At 40.4% G+C, this 24051-nt stretch overlaps 1 protein-coding gene across 3 annotated transcripts in view; it reads right to left on the reverse strand.

The window, feature by feature from the left end:
- The window catches only part of LARGE1 (LARGE xylosyl- and glucuronyltransferase 1), a 275959-nt gene that overhangs the window by 80115 nt on the left and 171793 nt on the right, over positions 1-24051 (reverse strand). For all 3 annotated transcript variants that reach the window (XM_066184003.1, XM_066184004.1, XM_066184005.1), the window contains one exon: positions 22981-23152. In XM_066184003.1, the coding sequence (XP_066040100.1) occupies positions 22981-23152 (172 nt within the window). The remainder of the gene's footprint in view (positions 1-22980; positions 23153-24051) is intronic.

Raw genomic sequence — 24051 nt, forward strand, 5'->3', positions numbered from 1 at the left:
ACTTTTCAGATCTTTTGCAAATCAATGAATTTGAATGAAAAAAACAGACACGCAATCCTTTCCCAGAGGGAGTAAAGTCACTCCCCAGCAAAGCTGCTTTCAACTCCAAGTTCTGCTAACAAAATGACAAAGAAAAAGCTTTCTGCACCAACTTACTCATGTCAGACACGACCTTGGGAAGTGTTTTGTAACATGTCAGAACACAAGAATACAGAATTCAGTAATTAGGAAGCGTGAAGAGATTATATTGATGTTTTATACATATTGGTTGGTAGACAGAGGAGGGACAGCAAACAGGAACACTGAAACCACAGCAGGCTGGACAGTCAGGTTGATGAGAGCAGTTAAGAAGATTAATGTATACTCTAAACTGAACTCCCCTCATTGGTCAGTGCTCAATAATTTAAAAGACAACGCCACAGCCTTCATTTCAAGGTGACAGAAAATTCTGACGATGAAAAGACACAGCTGAAAACTTTCTTTTAATTAAAAAGCAAACAGGCTGAAGCTCCCATGTGCCTAAAAGGAAGCAATAGCATTTTGGAGAAAGAGGGGATGGATTATTATTTAGATAGTTCATTTTATTAAATAAAAGAATTCAAAGAGAACCAGTAACAACTTTTCCGCCCTAGTATCCTCAATAACATAAGATGATTACTCACCGACTTAATGAGAAAAAGTTTGAGGTTAAAGAGAAAGCAATTAAACTGACAGATTTGCTGCTACCAAGAACAGATATCCGCAAAATGCAGAGCTAGGATGCGTTAAATGACCAGAATAATTCATGAACATGAATGAAGATGATGAAGAAATGGATGACAAAATTCACATCTTCCATGCCATAATACAATAGGCAGACCAGTGACAAGCAAACTGACAGGCGCATGTTCAGATGGACAGAGAGGTGACACATTCCTAATATTTATAAAAAAATTAATCAAAATGATTATACTAACAGTTTATGACATATGGGAGCTCAGAAATTCAAGCAAAAGAGGCCAAAACTGGTTTTCTACAGAAGCTGGATGCTTCCAGTTAGCTTCCCTTTCTTGCTGCAAACACTTTTAACCTGCTGAAGTTTAGTTACGAAACTATTTTAGTGTTAAGAATTTATGAGTTGTGGGCAGGAGCTCTTTTTCCTAGGGATCGTTGAGCTCTGTAGCCTCAGGCATGCAACATCTGCCATAACATGTGCCAGTGGGGAGCAGCAGCAGTTCATCATGGTCAACTGTGACATTTTGCTGACTGCTCCATCTTTACCCCCAATGCTAAACTCAATGATCTTAGACTTAAATCTACATTTCAGCATCAAAGGCCTAGGAGGAAGTTAGTACTCCACATACTCCCTGCACTTGGAAAGACCACATTTGGCAGATACTGTTCAGTGAGGGGGTAAAAGAGGATGCTGGTGGAGAGCAACACTTGGCCCTGAATCTATGAGCCAGGACAGGCTCTGATATTATCTGCCCCAACTCAATGCTGTACCTCAGTGCATCATCATTTTCAATCTTGCTGAAGTCAATGAGACTACCCATGAGCTTTAACACTTCAGCCTATGATTAAGTACTTCACTAAATAAGGTCATTAAATTTAAATTGTAGATGCTTGCTAGATACTCCTGAAGGTTGTTCTTCACCCGCAACATAATTCCTGCAGGGTCATGGCTGGCAAAACAAGTGGCTAAATAACATCCAAATCTGCATATCAGCAATCCTCCCACAAAACTTAAGACACGGGAAATTGATTGATTCAAGAGGGAGCTGTGTTTACCCTACTGCTGATGTAGGGAAGAACAGAAGCATGTCATGGCTTGTAGAAAAGATTGAAACACACAGGAAAGGAAAGGCAGATGAACCTGGCATACCACAGCCTCTGGCAGAGATATCTTAGCTGTTTTAAGTAGCAAAAGCCTTACAACTGTGTTAAAGCAGTGTTTTGCCACTGTGCAGTTTTGCCATTTCTCAGCAGGAACTCTCAGTGCAACACAGTATTTTGCCAGCGCAGTTAACTAGCTCAGATACATGCGCATGTGTTGGCCTTCATAGATATATCCTAAAAGATTTCCTAAAGGATTAACACAGCACTTCAAATGCTACCAAGCTATTTTCACTTCTCTCTATTCAGCATGCACACCTCAAAGCAGCCCTCTACCCTGTTTCCTACTCCCAAATAGGCTATCAATCATAATGAAGGGTATGCTAAAGCCATAATGCAGATAACAGACCATTAAAAGCTCAAATGAAACTACTAAACATGTTTCATTAATCATAGCACAATCCAGTCTTGAACCAGGAGCTACAGATTTGGTGGGTCAGTAATGGAAGGCTTCATGCTGCCCAGTTCCAGTGACTGGGAAAGGGAGTTGCCTACAACATTCTGCCCCTCCTCCTCTTCCTCGGGTGCACATGAGCTGTGAGGGCTGCATTGCTGGGAAAGGAGTGAGAGAATAGAGAATAAAAATGAGAGACCTGCTATGAAAAAAGAGTGTGAATGCTCTCCAGAAAGCCTGGATTCTCAAAGGAGCCGAAACACCCACAGCTCACACAAATTTTAGTAACAGCACTTCTGAAAAACTGGCCAGACTGGCTCCTTCTCCCTGGCAAGAGGTCTTTATTTAGGGATTTGAGAGAGTATCAGAAAGAGGAATTTTCCTAGGGGCCCAAACCCCAGTGCTGATCCTACCATTGTAAAAGCACAGCAGGCAAATTTTAAAGAAATTCTGTAAGAAAGAGATGCCCTCTTTGCACCACTTCTTATTTGTACGTGTCTGGCTTTTTCCAGCAGCTTTCCAAACCCTTTCTAGAAAAAGTCAACAGGTTACCTGCTAGGCAACTGCCAGGTGAACAAGAGCTACCTGCTGGAAACACCTGGCTATTCAACCCTTCTGATGGCACATGCCTCTGCATAATAGCTTACAAGTAGCACATACACTTTTGGGTATTTTTAATCCAGAAGCAGGTTGGAGAAGGCGGTTTCAGCACAGGTTATGTTGTTTCTTTGGACAGCAGAGACAGAAGACACTCTCAAAAAGACTCTAGTAACTAATTGGAAGAGACAAGATGTTGAAACTAAAGAGGCCTAACAGAATGGGTCTCAAGTTTAATCCTAGTGGAGGATTTTAATCAACAAACTTCTTGTGAGGAGGCAAGGTTTTACACCTTAGTTTCACCTCATTGTGGTGATGCTGAACTCCATGGTTTGCCCTTATAAAAGACTTTCAAATGAGCAGAGACATCAGTTGTTGGTATTGGTGGATGGGTTTTACTATGGAAAGTAAAAGGGAAGGAAGTGTTGAATGCAGAACAAGAGCTTTCGAAAACACAGCCGCAGAGGCTTGATTATTCCAGATATCTGCTACTCTATTTTTGAGCTTGTTCTGTTCACAGAAGCAGGGATTTGATCTGTTATCACTTAATTCCTGTATACTAAAATGACAGCTTCTATTCTGATAATGTGTGTTTCAGGGAGGATCCTGGAGGACTACCAATTAAAAGTAGATTATTAACATACTTTCATATGTTAATAAACCCCTGACTCCTGTTATTTGTTTTTAATGTTGCCTAATATTTTAAGATCTGCAGAACCTACTGCTCCTACTTGTGTCCTGCCAAATGGAGATGAGTTTAGAGTTCCAAAATGTCCCTACTGTGAGATTTCTTGAACACACTGTGCTTTGTGGCAGAGGTTGGAAACACTCCTAAGCATTTGGAGAAATTAATTTTCGACAATTAATTATGTTTCTACAGTACAGTATCTTCCTTCCTCTACAGGGTTAGGCACGCGGAGCCCCAGAAATACCTTGGGGGTTTTTGTTAGTATTGCATATTCTAGTACTATCTAACAACAGGAAAATGTTGGTGGATTCTGCTTCTTTTAAAGAGTAAGCTTTTTGCTCTTATGACTGCTATGAAAAGCAAGGAAGTGCAATATTAATGAGCCAGACAACAAACAAGAACTGGCTACTTTCTTTTTTCTTGACATCATCATTTTTAAGTAGGTCTCCTGATCTTTGAGGGTTTTACCATGGTAGACTATCCCCTTTAAAACAGGTTTCAGGAATTAATCTCTCCAAGTCAGTATTTCAGGTCCACACATCCCTTCTTACCCAAATGTTTTTTCTCCTGTGCACAAAAGGCTGTGATCACATTTACTTTCTTTGGCACACCTATCTGCACATTTTTCAATGCCATGGTTCTGCAACAGAAGTGGTATCACTTTGGTAGCCATCAAATGTTCATGCAGCTCACCAGGATACAATAGAGATGAAGAGATACTGGTTCCATACTGAGAGCTAACTGGCAGCCCTTCTTGTACCTGTGTTTTATGTTAACACCAGTAGGCCAAAATGCACCACACAGTCCATCACTCCCGTCCCCTCTCCCTCAGAGGGACTGGGGAGGAGGAAAGGAAGAAAAAAAGCAAGAAAACTTGGGGATCCAGACTCGAAAAAAGCAAAAACCAACAAGCAATTGTTTAATAAGGGAAGTAGAGGAAGAGAGAAGGGAAGAAAACAAAGCAAAACAAGTGATGCCAAGGTCCCTCCTGTGGGTAACAGATGCCCAGCCAGATTCTAATCAAAAGATGTCAAGCTCTCTAATGCCACCTCTTTTCCCTTTTACTGCTGAGCATGATGCTGAATGCCATGGAATAATAACTCTTTTGTTGGTGAGAGTCACCTGCCTGGCTGTGTCCTGTCCCAGCCCACTGAGTGCCCACCCAGGTGGTGGGGGAACAGAGCAAGACTCGGGGAAGGCCTTGATGCTGTGCAACCACAGCTCAGCAAAAGCCAGAGCATGAGTGAGCTGTCAGCACTGTTACGGGCGCAAAACCTAAACTCCAACACCATATGAACTGCTACACGGAAAATTATTTCAGACTTTCAAGGAACTTCCCTGTTACCTGTACACCCAGCACAGATGAAATGATACTGGTAAACAAAGGAGTCCAAGCCACACTAAATATTTAAGCGTGTTTAAACATTTAAACAGATGGGAATGACCTTCAGAGCTACTGCCTCCTGTGCTGTCTTTATTTGGGTTTTGCTGCACTATGACCTCTTTAGGAGACCTGCCAGTGCTCCGTGGACACAGTATCTCCTCGCAAGCAGCTGCCTGTCTTCAGAGCTCTGTCACCTTTCTCTGCCTGAGAATCTGCTAAGAGGGATTTACTGCCCTGTTCAGCCATCACAACCTACTGCACATGGGTTTCTTTTACAATGGTCTCCTGCCAGAAGTTTCACAGACCCTCGGGTAAATGTGACCCAGGTTTTGAGTGAGGAAGTGAAGATGGTAAAGGGGGTGGGAAAACGCAGGAAAGTATCTTGCCAGTGTAACACTGCATGAGTCATGTAAACTGTATCAATAATTAAACACTAAAAAGAATGAAGCAGAACAAGTGTGGATTAGAGGTGCATCCCAAATATGGGTTGAAACTAATGAGGCTTTTCTTTTTACCATCAGAGAAAGTTTATTACATGTACTTCAAAGGTAGCTGACTTAGTGAGCAGTGGAGGCGGGTCAGATACATCCTTTTCACTGACACTCAGCATAACAGGAGAAGCATTCATAATGGAGCAGCTGAACTGGCTATGAAAATAATAACCCATGACTTTGGAAAATTTTAAAGAGAGGATTAAACCCAAAAATAAAAAAGAGAAGGAAGGGAAGAATGGCATATTAAATAAAAACAGAATCCTGCAGTTATTTGACAGCTACAAAAAGTGTGTGCTGATTCCATACATACTCCTCATTCTGACCTCTGGCCAGGTCCATAAAACCAGACCTGTGATACACTGGGCTGTTAAAATGCCTCTACTCTCTACAGCTGAGACTGACCAATTAAATGTAAACAGTACTGAAAGTAGGGTAAAAAGCACCCTGATTACCAGTGTAAATGCCATTACAACGAGAGCTATTGCAGACACCACCAGACCAGAAATGTTACACAGAGACCTACAGGGACAACAGTGCAGATGGGGAAATTAGAAAAAAAAAAAATCATGCAAAAGGTAGAAGTTAATAAGCTTGAGGAATAGAATCCCAGAGAGAAATACTGAATGAGGGGAAAATGGGTGGAAAGTGGTATATTAGACAATAGAGAGCTATGATCTGTTGTGCTTTTCGCAGGAACTGAAAGGAAATGTTTGGTACTTATTTCACTTGTGAGGCTGCCTAGCACTCAGCCCCTGCTCGAGTTAGACCCTCCTGCCTCTAAATGGTGAGTCTTGCCTGAACTTGTAGTGTGGAAAGTAATGTGGAAAGAAAAAGTGCTGACAGCAGACAGGCAAACCACGTCTGTGTAGCACCAGATTTCTAAAATGCCCTTGTAACAGAGCTGTACACTGAGACAAAATCAGCTTTTCTCTTGCACTCCATTGCTGAATCTCCTCGTGATTCATCACAAGAAATCACATCAATTTGCAAGTGAGTAATTATTAACCTGCCACTGATAGTTGCAATGGCATTTCAGGAACAGGACTGTGCCACTATAACATGGGCTATAGTGTGTGGAATGAAAACAGGAGATCCTTACATTACAGCTCAGATATAAGTACACAAATCCCAAGCTAAATGAAAGATATCACAACTTCTCTTTCACAATCACCAAATTTATCCACATTTCACAGTTTCCAAAATTTTAATTCCCTCCTTTTTTCTTGATTTTTAAAATAATTTCATGCATTTTTATTTTTCAGGAAAAATATGGTCAGAATACTTCTAGGAGACCTCTGCTGGTCACTGAAGTCTCTTTTCTTAGAAAAAACCCCCCACCGTACATCTCACACATGCATTGTTTTCTAATTAAAAGCTGGATTCTCATCTAATTTTCCCCAATATAAATCCAAGGACAGCTTAAATGAAAGTAATGAAATTGCTCTGGATTTAGTCTATGGCAAATGAGACAAGGATCTTGGCCTAATCTCACAAATGTCTCCCTTGAGATCTCCATTAGTAACACTGTTTTTAGTGAAAAATGCACCACATTCTTGCAAGATCCCCTGAAGGAGAAAATGGTGTTTTTAAATATATCAATTCTACACAGTTACTGTTAAATTTTGGTGAGATCTGAGGGGAAATGGTTACAACACCCTGCTATCTCAATATACCTCCTCACCAACAGCATTAAAAATACAACCACAACATATAATTAAGTAAGTTGTTTCAGTTTGTTTATATATTCTAAGCCTATAAGGGAAAACTGTGATTCAACTACACCTGTCTTCCTTCTCAAGTATCATTAGTACTAATTGTTTTCAATTTCACTCATGGCAGTTGCTGGATTTCAATGTATCGCTAAGAGATACTAATCCCATTTGCAGGGCAGGAAATGGGCATCAGAATTGGTAAGAGTGCTTCAAGCTTTCAGGCTAATAAAACACTTGTGACAGTTCTTTATCCTGACTTATCTGAAGGAGTTTGCCTCCTCTTTGCCCTTTCACAATGGACTATGAACAAGACAAGACATCAGAGCTACAAAGCTTCTTGGAACAAGCTCATGTTTGCCTGACAGCCAGGCCAGACAGAGGCAGTCCAGAGACACAGGCGGAAGATAGAAGAACAAAAAGTACCAGCTATTTGGGATATCTTAAGAAGCATATCCTCAGTGCATTTTTGCAGAGGTGGACATGCAAGCATGACTTTCTTCCCATCCTGCCCAAAAAGCCCTCAGCCATAAATTACAGCTCTCCTGTCTCTATGTTCACCTCTAGTTGCAACTTCCTGCAGAGTTTATCATTGCTTTTTCAAGTATTGATCACAAGGGGACAAAAATAATGAAAGGCTCCCTCCAGGTCTCAACATACTTTCCAGAGATTACTAACCTAATCTTTAGTTCTTAATTTTGACAACCTGGAAACCTTACAAATTGTTAGAGAAATGATTAAACATCTTCCTCTTCTACCAAGGGATAAATTAAGACTAATCACAGCTTGGGATAATGAAAATCAAATTTCTTCTACTTTAGAATCTGCCTTCCAAACATCATGTTAAGAAATTTGCATTCCCATCTGCCTTCAGTGTGAAAGTCAGAGCTACATAGCAAGGTACCTTAGGACAATATATTCCAATCAAGTTAGTCCAAGCTTCACTCCGGCCATTGGCTCCATGCTCATTAGTGCTAGGTAGTTAGGACATTTCCATCTCTAGTTTTTTTACTGTATCACTAAACAGTGACCTTCATCAATAAGTCTGCACCTCATAATTTTCTACCTTTTCGGGAAAGGTTAAGTACAGAACTGGCTCTCTGGTGAAGTGTGCCTCACCATTTCAGAGAGTGTGACCCAGCAAGAAACTGCAGATGGACCTCAGTGCTCTGCTGAAAACACATGGTGATGGGAACACATGAAACAGGTTGTAAACCGTAAGAAAGGTGAAAACCAAGGCAGCTCAAACACTGATGTCACACCTTCAGTGACAAAACAGCTCTGAAGTACATGAAGAACTCTTGTCACTGAAACAAACTGATACTCAAGTTTCATTTTTGCTGCCCATGCTTTCATGGTACCGACTGTACTGTCGAGAGCAAGGTGGTGCTGATTCTACGCTCTGCCAATATCCTGACACTCCCAGGGGAATACAGTGAGATAGGGCAACATCTGTTTCGTTACAGGGTTTGCAAAGAGCATACTGTAACCTGCAGCTCCTCCTTACCTTTGCTTCACTTTAAAAGGAAATCTCCCCAAATTCTCCTTCTGCACAGGTACACATTCCAGATCCAGATCTAGATTCCCTCCAGCATGATTCCTGACACTGCAATCTTGGTCCTTTAGCTGAGTTTATCTCATAGAGCAATCTCAATCAAGTGAGGGAAAAAAAAAGAGTAGAAATCATATTGCATGGTGGTCAGTATTCACTAATTTAACTGAAACAGGTACTAATTTCAAGGTGGTACAGAAGTCCCTCTGAAATCTGGCTAGATGTTTTTCATGGAGTAGAAGTCAACATCAATGTTATAAGGAGATTAAAAAAAAAAGGAGAAGCAAGTATTTACAAAATTTAAGCTTTGAATTATTACCTTGAAAATTCTTGACTGGAAAAAGAAGCTGAAGGAGAACAAGGAGGAACTCAAGTCCCGTAAATCCTGATTCAATTAGATGGAAGACGTCTTATCTGGAAACTTCAAGATCATTGAGGGGTTTTCCAATACTATGAAAATGAAGAATAAGAAGCATTCTAGAGTATAATTTCTCTGAACAGGTTAGAGGGAGGCATTCATAAAGCAGGAAGGATATCCTCTTTCCAACTAATTACCACTCTCAGGGTTGAGTAATTCAGAATGAGGCCTGGAGAACTGAGGGTCAAATGAGAGGAAGTAATAGCAGACTTGTCTAGGCTTACAGAGGGGTCACAAACCATAAAGCATAACTGTAAAGCAATTCCCCCTGCCTGCTTGATCTTGGCAAGGGGAATTCTTGCAAGATGCCAGTTGGAAGCTATTCTGTTCTTTAAAATATGCTTATCAGGAATGAAAAGTTTTTTCAACACTGATGCAACTGATTACAGGAAAGTGATAGACCTGTGCCTCCCCATAAAAATAGTGATCAATAGCAGTCTCCACAGCTGTCTGACTATGCTTCTTTATCCTCTTTCCAAGTAAGTTGTGTGGCTTGTCATAAGATTATAAACCTGTAATAGTGTACTGCGTACTCTGTTTGCTAGGACAGAGTACACGGTCTGCAATAGGTCCATAACTTCAATTTGAAGTTTGATAGCAAAGATGCACAGTAATCGATCAGATGTTAGGAGAGCTGATATGCTCCTATGGTCCACTGCTCCAGACAGTTACACAATGAGTAGATGGAGATGCAGATTAGTGGAAGGAAAACTGCCATTACTACTCTTTTTGAAGTCAAGATGCTCAGAAGAGCACAGCCATTCAGGGTATCACACAGGAAGAGGGAAAAGTCCTCAATGCCGGGAGATCACAAACAATTTAGGGACTTACCAGGTCCCAACCAGCACCCGAGGCTTGCAGGCTATCAGTATGCAGCTGGAGGCAGCACTCAGCAGGAATCCCTCTCAGCTGTGTGAGAGGCTGCATCGTTCTGCAATTCTCACTTCAGCCTCTGAACAGTCTCAAGGAGCAGCCCCATGCAGAGAACTTTAAAGAAGTCCCGTACTTTCATATCTACAACTATCATGGCAAGTTGTTTTTACACTAATAATTAAAGCACCTGTTTTGCAGGGTTTTTTTGAGTATTTACTCATGTGGACTGATTAGCCAGCCCCACTTTAAGCTCAATAATTCTGACCTCCAAGTTAAGCAACAGGAATTTATTTTTACACTTTCTCTGTTCTCAGTCAACCATGACATCAGATTTTCTTCTGGGGTTTAAGCATATGCTCAATTTTTGTTGCTGATTATGTCATTCTGACACTTTCTGAAACTCCTGTAGTGTATTGTGATATACCTGCAAAAGGCCAGTGCTAAATACATACATTATGTGAAGAAGAAAAAAAAGGGTTTTCATAAAAACTGTCACCCACAACAGCACATTTCTATGGTAATGCAGGACTGCTTTGGGTTGTTATGGCAACTAAACCTTTAAAAGCAATAGCATAAAACCAAAGGGAAAAAAAAAAAAAAAGCACAGAAACAGAGCTTCACCACTGCTCTTCTAAATTTTGTAAGTAATTCTCAGTCCTCCTTCCCCACACAAAATCTAGATTGGATGTTACAATGATCAAAATGCTTTAGGAAGATAAAGAAAACCACTTGGCCTCATAGCAATGGGTGTGCAGAGCATCTTACCACTCTCTTAAAAACTATGACTAGAGGTGCTTGTATATAAACAAACCTCTGGCACCACAGAGCAAAACAAATAAAAAGGTTGTGGCAGTGACAGTAGACTAATTGCTGACTGCAGCTAAGTGGATATCTGCACTACCAACCCTGCAGAAGGGACAGGGCAAAATTACATTGAATTCAACATTGTGTTAGCTCCTTAATGCTATCATGTATTTCATTATTTCCTTGGCAAGTGTTTTTTTTTGTAGTCAGATGTCACTGCCAAGAAACTGCAGAAAAATTCTAGATATGTGCACTTGCCTCTATATAGCTTCACAGAAATTTACTGTGATATATGCTGTTTTTAAATAATCTTAGGTTTCAAGATATACCATCCTGACTAACTTGGGATGTGTTCCCACCTCTCCCTTTTCCTATTCCTTCTTCCTGCTCAGTACCCTCACTCTATTCAATCTCCACCTTGCTTTCTCCCTTATCTACCAAGTTATGTCCACTTCCCATTATTACGTTTGAAAGAATTAAATGATCACAAGAAGCAGAATTGTCAGTGTGTGAACGTTCTCTTCTAAATTTGCTGAGGTGCCCCAAACTGATACCCCAGAAGAGCATCCCTTTGCTGCCCTGCTTATACATTTCACCTTTGTGCACATCAGACCTGGATGAGGTCACCAAACCCTTTTTACTTGTGACCCATAACAGGGGTTTAGAGTTGAAAGGAGAACATATTTAAAGATTCTTCTTCCAACTATTCACATCTTTTTTTAGTTAGTCGAAAAAAAGAAGCTGTAAGTTCAAAGCAGGAATGTTTACATAAGTCAAGGAATACAGGAACTAGACTTCTTTACTGACAGAAGTCAGCACCATCCTGTTCACTCCAATGTTTTATAAAGATAGTTCTTATCAGCTGAGATGCACTCTTTCAGGATTTTAGGACACCAGCGTGACAACATTCAGATCATCATTTCTTAGTAGTATGGGAATGAGCATGAACCTCCAAATACTGTCAAAAATTGGTGCCAGTATGACTCTGCAGGAGATTGGCAAAGCCCTAGAGAACGTCACTTTGCACCTGCAACAATGATATCCTGAAGCATACAGAAGGAAATAGTATTACTGCCTATTAAGCAGAAGACATGCAGGAAGACAATGCAATGAATTAATGAAATTCAGGAGACCCTGTGCCACTTTCAGAGGCGATGTGCATTTCAGGAAGTTGCTATGAGCATAAACTGGCAGACACCTAGAGCTGATGACAGAAGAGTGGTGGCATTGAGTCAGCCAAGGACAATTCTAAAAGATAAAAGGTACAATGGCTCACTTTGCTGTAGGGGTTTAGTCCTGCTCCAAGTCACACATCTCTGCAGGACAGAAGCAGTAAGCATGTGCTAGGTCCTCAGATGGTTCATGCTCTGGCACATTTGTCAACAGCACCACTGAACGCTGCATCACCTCCTTCACTATCCACCTCCACCTCTGTTCCCACCACACAAATTCTCTTGGTGTGTCAGAACAGCACTTACTTGACAACTCCCCCAGTCCTTAAGCACAGAGGAAAAAAATACTACATCCCCAAACACAGACGTAAGTGGCTTCAGGATTACACTTGGTTGTGCCAGTAGTTTATGGTTTTCAAGAATCTGTTCTGCTGACAAGTTCAGTCCCAGCTCCAGAACGAATCCCAGAACCACACACACCAGAAGCAGCTGAAACAGCGTTTGTTTTATACCAAAGCAGGCATACCATCAGCTTAGACCTTGAGACCCTTTTAAGTATTTAGGTAGTGCAGAGGAAAAATAAACTGGCCTGGCTTTTCACCAGAAAATGTCTAATGTGTATCTCTTTTACTAAAATGAACTTGGACAAAATGTACTGCAACTATGGATTTTACACTTAAGGTCCAAGCTCTTTTCAGGACTGAGTTTCACTGTGACTAAATGCAGGAAATAAAATATCAATACAGAAAAGCTGTGGACAAATTTTGTCCCCAGGTTTACTGTATGTTTATCAATCACCTTTTACTATGCATCTAGAAGAATTAGGACAAAATTCTTTCTGTTGTTAGCAGTATCTCAGAGGAAAAAAAAAAATTATCTTGAGGAGTCAGAGGGAGTAATGCTCCTCTGTTTAACTGAACTGCTTGGTTCATGATAAATGCAGCCAGAAATTACTGCAAAGAACATGGAGTGGAGCCAGCTTGAAATTTAAGTAAAATAAAGACACTTGAGAGATGTAGAATGAAGTGGCCCATTACAGACCAAGCTACTTTTTTTTTTCTTTTACCTTGCAGGATTAAAATAAGATGTTCAAACTTCCCTGATTCTCTAGATTAATTGGAAAAAGGAAGCGTGTGGAGATTCTATGTTTTCCACAAAATTGGACTGATGACTGATTTAATTTACATGTCTAACTTCTAGTTCATGTAGCTGTTCCCAGGTTTTGCTCATGGTACATTTGTACACAGTCTTACTGCAGTTATGTAATAAATTGGTTTAATTTTGTACACACATTTCCCTCTTCCCTGGCTGTGCAGAGAGCAATACCATGCACTCGCCCTGCTGATGGGATAATCATGCCATTGACCTCTGGGCAATATGCTCTACCTGGCAGCTTGAACCTGAGAGACAGATATTCTCTACACCACTTCACCCTATGCAAATCCATGTGCTGCCAAGGACAATAGTACAGGCATAATTTGCAGCATGAAACCAAAAAGGTGGAACCTCGAATGAGAGCTTCGTAATTGGAAATGGGGCCTGAGGTCCTTAAAAATATGGATTGTTAATGCAGAACAAGGTAGGTTCAGAGAATGTGCCTGGCTTGGAGAGGGAGAAAACAGAATATCAAGTTATTACAATGCACGTCACAGAGAATAGTGAAAAGTGTATGCGCTTGATAGATTGCACGTGATTAGAATGAGGGCCTGAGGCAGGGAAATCTAGCTATTAAATATCATTCTTTCTTTAGTCCTATTAATACAACTATCAAACTTCAGAGTAAACTTCATTTGTTAGGTGAATGACCCAAGTGTCTCTTCTGCTTAGCTTTTTCCCACACGCAGAAGTTACTTATCATTACACATTAATAACTGGTGGACAGGCTGCTACTCCCTCCAAATTCACTGCCTGCTCATGCCCTTGCTTTGCTTTACTGTCACCAAGGGAATGCAAAGTGACTGGCCAGAGGGATTAGTACATGGGCTTAATTTGTGTGCTCCACCCAGGAAGACAGGCAGACATTCCTGTTTGGGTTTTTTTTAATAGCACTCTAAACAAAATATAATTAAACAAGTTGTAAATTGACAGGACAGGGATACTGAATGCACCTGAAAGGAAGCAGAAGAATGTGAACAGATTATAGGAGAAAGCAATCAACCTAAAACATTTATTGGTGGACAGCAGCCCCTGATTGATGTCTCCTTTTTAGTTTGGATGGGGGAGTTACTCTTTTCCTCCTTGGTTTCTTCCCACCCCTTGTTCTCATGTATATTCCTTTCAGCACAGCCTACTGGCATCTCATTACCAGAAATACATTTTCCTCTGCCAATAACAAACATGCAAAAAAGAAATGATCCTTCTCCTAGTCTGCACCCTGTGGGAGCTGGATTTTCTAGCTTCTGAGGAGGCACAGCTTTTTCTAGTCAAGGGAGATGGGGATATGCACTTTGCTCCTTTGACGCCATGCTCTGCCCTGACTTCTCTTAATAAATATTTGCAAGGCAGTTCAAAAGAGTTCTAGGTCCATTCTCCACAGTTGGAGTACTGGAGATTAATAGAATTAAAGTCTCTTTAAATCCTGAAGACAGAGCTCAGAAGAGAAACTGTTTTTTTGCTTTAACACTCTGTGAGTCATAGTGTTTAGTTTGGGTGTTTGATACATCATAGCATCTAAGCCAAAAAGACAGCTGTAGAATGAGTGGCAGGTTAACAAAGACTGGAGAACAATAATGTAGAAAAAACCCCACTAGATTGATGTTGAGAAAGTAGAAAAAAGTCCTCAAAATTTCAGTGTTGCCAACAAGATTTTATTACAAATCTTGCAGCATGTGGTGGATTTTTATTCTAAAACCTCCAGTTGTGGTATCAAAAGATGACAAAAAATATCTGCTTTCATTTATAATTAAAACATCCCTAGCCCCCATGAGAAAAAGCTTGAAAACATGACCAAAGGGTATCCTTGGAAATCAGAATGAAAAAATAAAGAACTCAAATCTTTTATTTTAAAATTTACCCCACCATGAGTTATACCCTATTTCTATGCACAGTTGGCCTTTCACCTCTAAATATTTCTGCCTGATGGCAGAAACCAACAAAGAACCATTCAACTAAAATAGAACTACAGATGTTTCAGAAACTGCAGCCATTCTATTTTGGCAGCAATTCATAATCAGAATTTTCTGATTATGTCCCTTGTCACATTAAAATCCATAAACTAGAATGTGCACATGCTGATCCATATAATAAACTCTCTCCCTTGGAGCTCATTTACTGAGGTCAACCTTCTCACAGACTGGCTTCTCAATAAAGGAGTATCACAGCTAAGCAAACTGCAATTAGCGAAAAAAAAAAAAAAAAAAAAAGAAAAAAAAAAAAAAAGAGAACTTCCATCCAGTCAGCTTATCTGACAAGTGTGGATAGAGAGAAGTGTTTTTCCCCAGACTCACAGAATCAGCAGGTCCCACATCTTTGTTTGACCCCTTCTTAATTATAGTCACCAAAATTAACCCCCAATCACAGCTAGAAATTTGTTTTTTTCCCCCAAATATCCTAACTCCTTACTTTCTTTCTCACTTCACCAAAAGAAATCAATATTCTCCTACAGTTTCACACACAGATGATGACAGCATTGTGAGACACTGGAGCAGAACACCCCTCAATATTTCTATCAGCTATAGCTAACTATTAAAATCCTTTATCAATGAAGTTTCAAAGATTCTGTAGCAGAAAAGAAGAATACACCACAATATAACAATCAAGAATAGAAAATCTTAAGCAGATAGAGCCTCCACAGGGACCTTTTCAAAGAGAAACTGTATTTCATTTGTGTAATAACCCTAGGATGAGCTATGAGAGACTGTAGTCAAACCATTAAATACTTCCACAAATCTTTCAGAAGCTAACAGATGTTTCTTTTATGAGCAAAGACAAGTGCCATTCGGCCTTTTTAGACACTTACAAAAATTCAGATAATTTTAAGCCACTTTAATAGCTGCCTGACTATTTTATTAATGCACAATATGATCCTGTTTCCTTCACAAAAAGACTGACTCATACCATGGATTTTTATACACACTAAGGTGCATGTTGCTAATGCCTTCCTCTTGATTAGTAAGAAAAGAAAGCTTGTTTTACTGACCAGAAGAAACAGAAAGATCTCTGTAGGATTTAACATGAACACTGTGTCAGCCTGCAGAAATCCTTTCTCAAAATCATCTCAAAACTTTAATGATTTACTCAGTGTAAACTAACAGACTGAACGACAGAACCTGCCCAGAATCAATTCTGTGGCTCAAATCCCGCCTTGGGCCATAGGTGTCAGTGAATTTTAAATTTTAATCTTGGCAACAACCGAGTATTTTACATCATCAAAAGAACAGCACACCTATGAAAAGCACAATCATTGCAGGAGAGTCAAGGGCTATGACAGGTATAGTTTATTAAAACAGGGCTTCACTGGTAAAGCCAAATTCAGGGAGATTTATAAAGCACCTGCTGACTCTGCCTGCCTCTCACCAGTGCCATCAGCATCTCACTTACTGGCATGCTAAATTCACATACAAATGAAAAGTTCCGCATGCACTTAACATTACAAACTTATGTATAATAGTTCTTGTAGGAATATAACTACTAAAATCCCTACACAAGATGCTTAAATTTGTGAGGGTTATGATTTTTCTCTGGTTTGTTTTGTTTGTTTGTTTGCTCCTTTTCCTGAATAAGCTGCAAAAATAGTATTAACCTAGATTGTTACCTCAGGCTTTCTGCAGAGCAATATGCCAAAGCACCCACAGGCTGAGTGTTGGCAAATTTTAAGTTTGGGATTGACTATGTGCCATTCCCTCTTCAGCTCTGGGCACTTGATCCTGCACCAGAATTGCTGCTGACCTTTTCTGGTATTTATGATGTCAATATGGATTTTTACCATTACTTGAGCTCCTGACACAAAGCAAACAGCTTCTATAGCATGTTTTTATTCAGGCAAAGTAAGAACATGTGAATCTCAGCATTCCTGTCAAGTTTGCCATTTCTCCTTCTTGTATGTGTGGTTAATGGAGGTCACCTTTCCAGAGAAGACTTACTTGCACAGATGAACACCAGCTGTAGCTTATATTCTCTGGGTGACTTAATATACGAGAAGAGTTATTTGAAATGCAATAGTTAGGTATTATCCAGTCTCTGTTGTTTCAAAGTACTTAAAATATTCATCATATCAGCTAGCTGGATTGTGAGGCTAACATGCAGTAGTAGTAAGACATCACTGTTCAATACAGCCTCTGAGTTTTGACACGTACTTAAAAATACCATAATGCCCTTTGATGTAGCATTCAATTTAACACAGAGCTCCTCAACACTGATCTCTATGGGGATTATTCAGGTCTCATTTGTGAGTCTCAGCTGTGACTCATGCAAAGCAATGGCCTAAAGGAACAAGACAGACACAAGAATTGTCACCTGACAATGTGAAGCACAAAGACAGTCTCTTGCTATTTTCATGTGGAGCACCCAGCACACAGAGATTGTGATCCCAACTGAAACTACAACTTCTAAGACATATAATTATGATGATTGTTGTAGCCAAGTTCCAAATAAATTCAGTCCTGAGAATCCATATTTAACATCCAATAAAATTAAAAATCAGAACCTTGGAAGAAAAGAACCCACATTGCAGAACCTTGGAAAAAAAGAACCCACATTGCAGTACCAAGAATTTGGGTAAGCAAGAATAATAAAACAATTGGCAGATACGGCCTTTAGAGGAACTTTAAGATTGATGGCACAGAACATAGCTTCAGACTCATTTTTCTCTCAGAAGAATTTGCACAGTTTCTGCAATAAAAACATATTGGCTACTAATCCTTGTTGTCTGAAATACTCTGCAGCACTTCATCCAAGAATACACTATGATCTACAGTCCCACACTTTTGCCCTTAGGCTAGAGACTTTCTCAAGTTTAGAACTGTCAAAATCTAGTGAAAGATGAATAGGAAACATAATCAGTGTCAACTAAGTCACAGAAAACATGCATTACAGGTTATCTTCACCAGACTGGCTGCAGACTCAAACCTTTGAAGTAAATATTTTGGAGGTGTATCTCCATCCTAGAGGAAAACATTCTACCTATCTACAGAGCAAGAGAGAATAAGGCTAAAGCAGAAATTGACTCTTTGGTTCCCAAAGACATATTTATACATAGAGATTCAAGCCTGTACACCATTAATAATTATACAACCCCCACTGACTCCTAAGAGAAACTGTTAGATGTTACATTGCTTAAGAGACTGTTTCAGGCTACCAAAGAGGTGTGTGAATTTTTCCCAAAGCCTAAGGTTGCCACTTCAAAGAACAGATTTTTAAATTTCTGCACTCTGCTATGGAACAGTTGGATCACTTATTGGAAGGGTGTATGCAAAGAGCTTATCTGGAAAGGACAGAAGGGCAATAATTTACAAAGAAATCCTACTGCCTTTTTTCTGTCTACAGAGTGAATGGAGTAGTACCTTTACCACCTAAAATATTAAGTTACTATGTAAGGGTCTGATCTTTCCAGAAACTCTTAAGATGACTGGAATAAGAACCTTCACAGAACAAGGATTCTGGGTATCGCAGGTGCTATTTAAAACATACTATAGGCCCTTCCACACAGCAAATCAGACCTGGTTAAATTACAAGACAGTCCTGAATCTGAGTTTCTTCCAAGCGTGGTGTCTGAGAAAAAAGAGAACCTGAGCTACTGGTCTCTCTGTTTCACTGTTTTTGTTGGAAGAAAAGTCTTCCCAGGCACAGAAAGAATCACAGACTCTGGGACCTTCCCTCAAGGCGCAGCTGCAATTCGGGAAAGGCTGTGCTGACTGCCTCATCAGTTATCTTGTAGCAATGTGCAGACAGAAGCTCTGGCTTTCCCTGCACTGATGTGAAAGATTCTTTAATTTGCTCAAAAAGCATCCTGGTGTATGCAGGTTTATAATGGTGGCTTCTAGCCGGCAAATGGTTGTTAGAATATTCCTAGGAGGAGACCCAATGGATCTAAAGCTGCCCTCCTAACTGGGGTTGGGCGTAAAGATAGGTTGCTTTGGAGACTAGCATTTCCCTTCATAGGAGTTTTATTATTCTTCTGTTTATGTAATATGTCAACAAACATTCTAGATTGCCCCCAAGAAATCTTCATGAACTTACCTGGGACTTCTGAGAGAGAAACAAGGAAGAGATTAAAACATTAATTTAGTAAAATATCCTTTGGAGGAATATTTGGGGCTCATGACATGAGACAGTCTTTCAATCTTTCATGATGCAGGCAGAAGAAATAAGAAGACCCTTGGAAAAAACTGAGAATCACCATAGAATTTAGGCCAAACTTTTATAAAGCATTAAAAGAGTATCAGTATCTCTCCAGATTACTTGCCCTTCCTTCCATTTTCATTGAATCATAGAACAATACAATCATTTAGGTTGAAAAAGACCTTATGTCCTACCATCAAAGCAACACTACCAAGTCCACCAGTAAACCCTGTCCCTAAGTGCCACATCTACACAGTTTTTAAATGCAGTCAGGTATAGTGACTCCACAACTTTCTGGGCAGTCTGTTCCAATGCTCGTCATCCCTTTCTATATAGAAATTTCCTGCTGCCCTTCTCAGGCCACTCTTCAGCCCCTCAATGTCCTTCTTGCAGTGTGGGGTCCAGAAATGAACATGGAACTTGAGATGTGACCTCACCAGTGCTGAGAACAGGGGGACAATCCCTGCCCGGGTCCTGCTGGCAACACTATTGCTGATCCAGGCCAGGATGGCCCTGGCCTTCTTGGTCACCTGGGCACACACTGCCTCATGCTCAGCTGCTGTTGACCAGCACCCACCCACAGATCCTTTCCCACTGGGCAGTTTTCCAACCATTCTGTCCCAAAACTGTACTGCTGCAGAGGGTTGTTGTGACCCAAGTGCAGGACCTGGCACTTTGCTTTGTTGACATAGAACCGGCCCTGGGTCATCGATTCAGCCCATCCAGATCCTTCCTGTCCAGAGCTTTCCTGCCCTCCAACAGATCAACATTCCCACTCAACGTGGTGTTGACCAAGCATGCACCTGATCCCCTTGTCCAGATCATTGATAAAGATACTAAATCAGACTGGCATCAACACTGAGCCCTGGGAGACACTACTAGTGACTGGCTGCCAAATGTATTTAGTTCCATTTACCACCACTCTCTGGACCCGGCCAACCAGCCAGTTTTTTATCTAGAGAACATGTCTAAGCCATCGGAAGCATTTCTGTGAGAATGCTGTGGGAAACTATGTCATAGGTTTTACTAAATTTTAGGTAGACAACATCCACAGCTTTTCCCTCATCCGCTAAGGAGAGTCACCTTCGTCACAAAAGGAGATAAGGTGGGTCAAGCAGAACCTGCATTTCACAAATCCACGCTGACAGGGCCTGATCCCCTGATTGTCCTGCACATGCTGCGTGACAGCACTCAAGGTGACCTGTTCCATGACCTTCCCTGGCCCCAAGGTCAGGCCTGCAATTCCCCAGATGCTCCTTCAGGCCCTTCCTGCAGATGGGCATTACATTTATTAATCTCCAGTCCACTGGAACTTCCCTGGTTAGCCAGATCTACTGACAGATCCAGCCGGGCACGGCCCCTGGCTGGCTCCCTCACCAGCTGTCAGGAAATTATCTTCCACACAGTCCAGAAACTTCCTGGACTGTTTCCTCTCCCCCATTTTATTTCCAGCAGACCTCTGCTAAGTTCAGCTTGTGTCTCTGGGAAGTTCACGCCCACCACAAGAACAAGGGGTTGCCAGCTGCCTCCTCATGCCAGTTGAGTTGCCTACAACAGACTCTCACCACGGTATTTGTTTTGTTGGCTTTCCCTCTCATTCTTACCCTTAAACACTCAACTCTGATGTCACCATCATCGAGGTAATTTTTGCTAATGAAACTACAGTCTATGGCACAGGCTGGAGAACAAGCCAGTGCTTGGACACTTCCTCTCTCCTCCGCAGCATTTAGGATCCTAAGTCCTCTCCCACCCCAGCTCAAGACCTGGGGCTGTGGCATTGTCTCATCTATTCTTTCTTTGTGCATGACTTCCTGGGAGATGAGCAGATGTGGACACTGACCAATTTATTGCCAGGATTAAAAAACTGTGGAGAAGCAGGTGGTCAGCCAGAATTAAAAAGACGCATGGGACAACTGACAAAATCATGCATTTGGGAGTTTTGCTATGTAGGTTATGAGGGCAGCAGCACAGGAATTCTGTCTCTGTGTGTAAGTTAGAGCCTTTCACAGCTCTAATCAGATGAACATTCCCGCCTAGCTCTATGGAGACATGTGTTTTACTGCCATTAATTATTCTTCTCCATATTTCCGTATTTTCTTTCGATCTTATATCCGCCTCTGCTCCATGTTCCTCTTTATTACAAGCAGTCTTTATGCTTGGTTTTATTTCTCCAGTAAAAAAGCAAGGGATCTTTGTTGAAATTATGACAGAAATTATAAACAAGGAGACAATCCCCCTCATTGCCTCAATTCAGATTTTACTCTTTGACCATGCAGTCCTCTATGCCCAAGTTCTGTTTATCCACATTTCTTTTCTTGCTGTGACATGCTATTAGACCATATTCAGTCAAATATCGCTATTAATGGGACAGCTGCACAGAATGAGACAGTACAATAGCACAGCATCACTTCGTATGCGTGCATTTATGTTACTTATGGTTGTCAAGGTGTATGTTGACATGAAACTCAAGGTTCAGTGGAGGGAAAGGCTTGGTGAAGAGGTCTTAACAATATCTGAAGAAAGATTTTCTATTCCTTAATGAAGAAAGCTTGTGAATAATTAAATTAAACAAAAAGGTGGCTGCTTCTAGCTTGCTGAAAAGACATCAGTGTATCCATAGAAGTGAATGGAAACAAATGCATGAAGAAGTAAGCACTAGAACCCAGCCCCTGACATAGAGCTGAAGATAATAGGTCCTGCCCCGGAGCTGGGTACTGGGAAAAGCAGCCCTTGTGGATTTCAGCAGGGGATAAGTACAGTAAATGCGCTCTTTCCTGGCTCCCTCCTTATGGAGTGGTGTATTTTGGCTTCTCTAAATAAATATTCCCATTTGCTTAGGCTGACTTTGCTTGAGATGATTTTGAGAGAGCTGATGAAACACATCAAGGCCACACTTTTGCAAGGTTGTGAACCTTTAAACCAGGATGCTGGAATGCCTCTGCACTTATCAGCACTGTAATACATATGCTGAGGGCAAGAGGAGAACAATAAGGTACATCTCTGAACAGCTGGCAACACTGGAACCTGGGAGAATTAAATGGTTTTAGTGGTGTGCAAGCCAGAAAGTGCTCTGCTCTGTGACAGGGTAGTAGGGAACTTTTTTGTAATCATCTCCTTACTGAGTTACTCTGAATGTCTCCTTTCTCAGACCAACTATGAAGTACATTTGCAAGGAGCTTTGGGAAACAGGAATAGGTAGGGAAAACTATTTTAGGTGCTTAGAATCCAGATGCCTTTATCAACTCATTAAGAGGACCAAACAGCAACTTATTTCTATTCACATGTGTAACTCTGCTCCCTTCATTTTCCTCCCCGGTTAAAGAATGTTCCCAACTTCATTTGTTCTCAGTAGTTACATGGAACAGTTATACTGAAAGTAATATTTCAGTTTTATTAATAAAAAAATAATTAAACCCAAGTTCTTCCAAGAGGTATTGAACGGTACATAACTACAGCATGCTCATAATTCTTTATTATCTACTGCATTGTCAGGCTCACACCCGCCCCAAATAATCAGACCAATAAAACAAACTACATAGATAATCAGTGTTGCCAATTATTCTATACAAAACATCATTAAGAAAAGAGCTCACAAAGAGAACAATCATATTCAAACAGCAAAACTGGAAAGAGTGAAAACATTTAACAAACCTCAGCTAGCCCTTTCATGCCCACTGTATTGCCTGCCTCATCATTCTCCCTCCCCCCTCAAATAAGGACAGTAAAAAAATCATTAAAATACCTTTGAACTTGTGAAAGACGGCCCATAGCTCAGCAATGTCAGTGGCAAATGTAATGTCTGTGTCGAGGACAATGACTCGCTCAAGATTGGAAGGTAGAGTCTTAGTCAGAACCAACTTCATCAGCCCGTAAATCCCAGAGTAGTGTTTGTTGGGGATCCAAGACACTTCAGACTTGACAGGAAACGGGAAGTCGGAAAGAGGAAGAAAAAATAATCTTCATTAGAAAGAGAAAATTTTCCTGACACTAGTTTCTTGCCATAGTGGAAGACCTCTGAGGTGGAAAGTCATCTAAAAGCCTGTTTTTAAATTTACTTCAGAAGCTCTGAAATACACTAAAGTTTCTAAAAGCTTGAGAAAAAAAGAGTTCTTTGAGGCAACGTCTTCACACATTATAAGTAAAATTAGTTGAGCCTTTCTGGGGTGCTAGAATTCATTCTGAGACATCCACATGTTCCGATAAAATTGAAATACATTTTTAGCCTAAAACTTCAGGTGTACTGTACATTACTTTCATTTTCAACCAAAAAAAGTTGTCATTCTCAAAATTTTCTCTGATGCAGAAGTAACAAGCATAATATTTTCCTTCTATTTTTTATAGATTTGGTGATCAGAATTTCCAAAGACCAGTCACTTGAAATAATGTGCCAGAAAATTGCAAAAAAATTGTTTCTTACAAACTCAAATTCTCCTTAAGCCTTACATCTTTAACTCAAAACTACTGAGGTCACACAGACATGCTCAAAAGTAGAGAAAGTGACAGAAAATTGTCAGCCACGTTTTTAATTTTTATGTATTGAATGTAGCAAACTCAAACATTTTCATTTCTTCAGTAAGAGCTAAAAAAACCATTTGTATAGCTTCTAAAGTAAAAGTTAGGAGACTAAATTCCACAATGCACTGTACTATTGGCACAAGGATGTTCCATGAGCTGTGTTTAGTTTTCTTTCTGTGAGATTCAAGTTCTCAAATATCAAAAGTTTATGCTTAAAGTGGGATATTAGAAGCTTTTGTGAAGTTCCTATTTCCCTGTCTGAAATTCCTCATTTGTTTTAAGGGGCATATACTAATAT

The sequence above is a fragment of the Chamaea fasciata genome, unplaced genomic scaffold (genome assembly GCF_029207755.1).
Source record: "Chamaea fasciata isolate MVZ Bird 193981 ecotype frontalis unplaced genomic scaffold, bChaFas1.0.hap1 SCAF_5, whole genome shotgun sequence".
Taxonomy (NCBI): domain Eukaryota; kingdom Metazoa; phylum Chordata; class Aves; order Passeriformes; family Sylviidae; genus Chamaea; species Chamaea fasciata.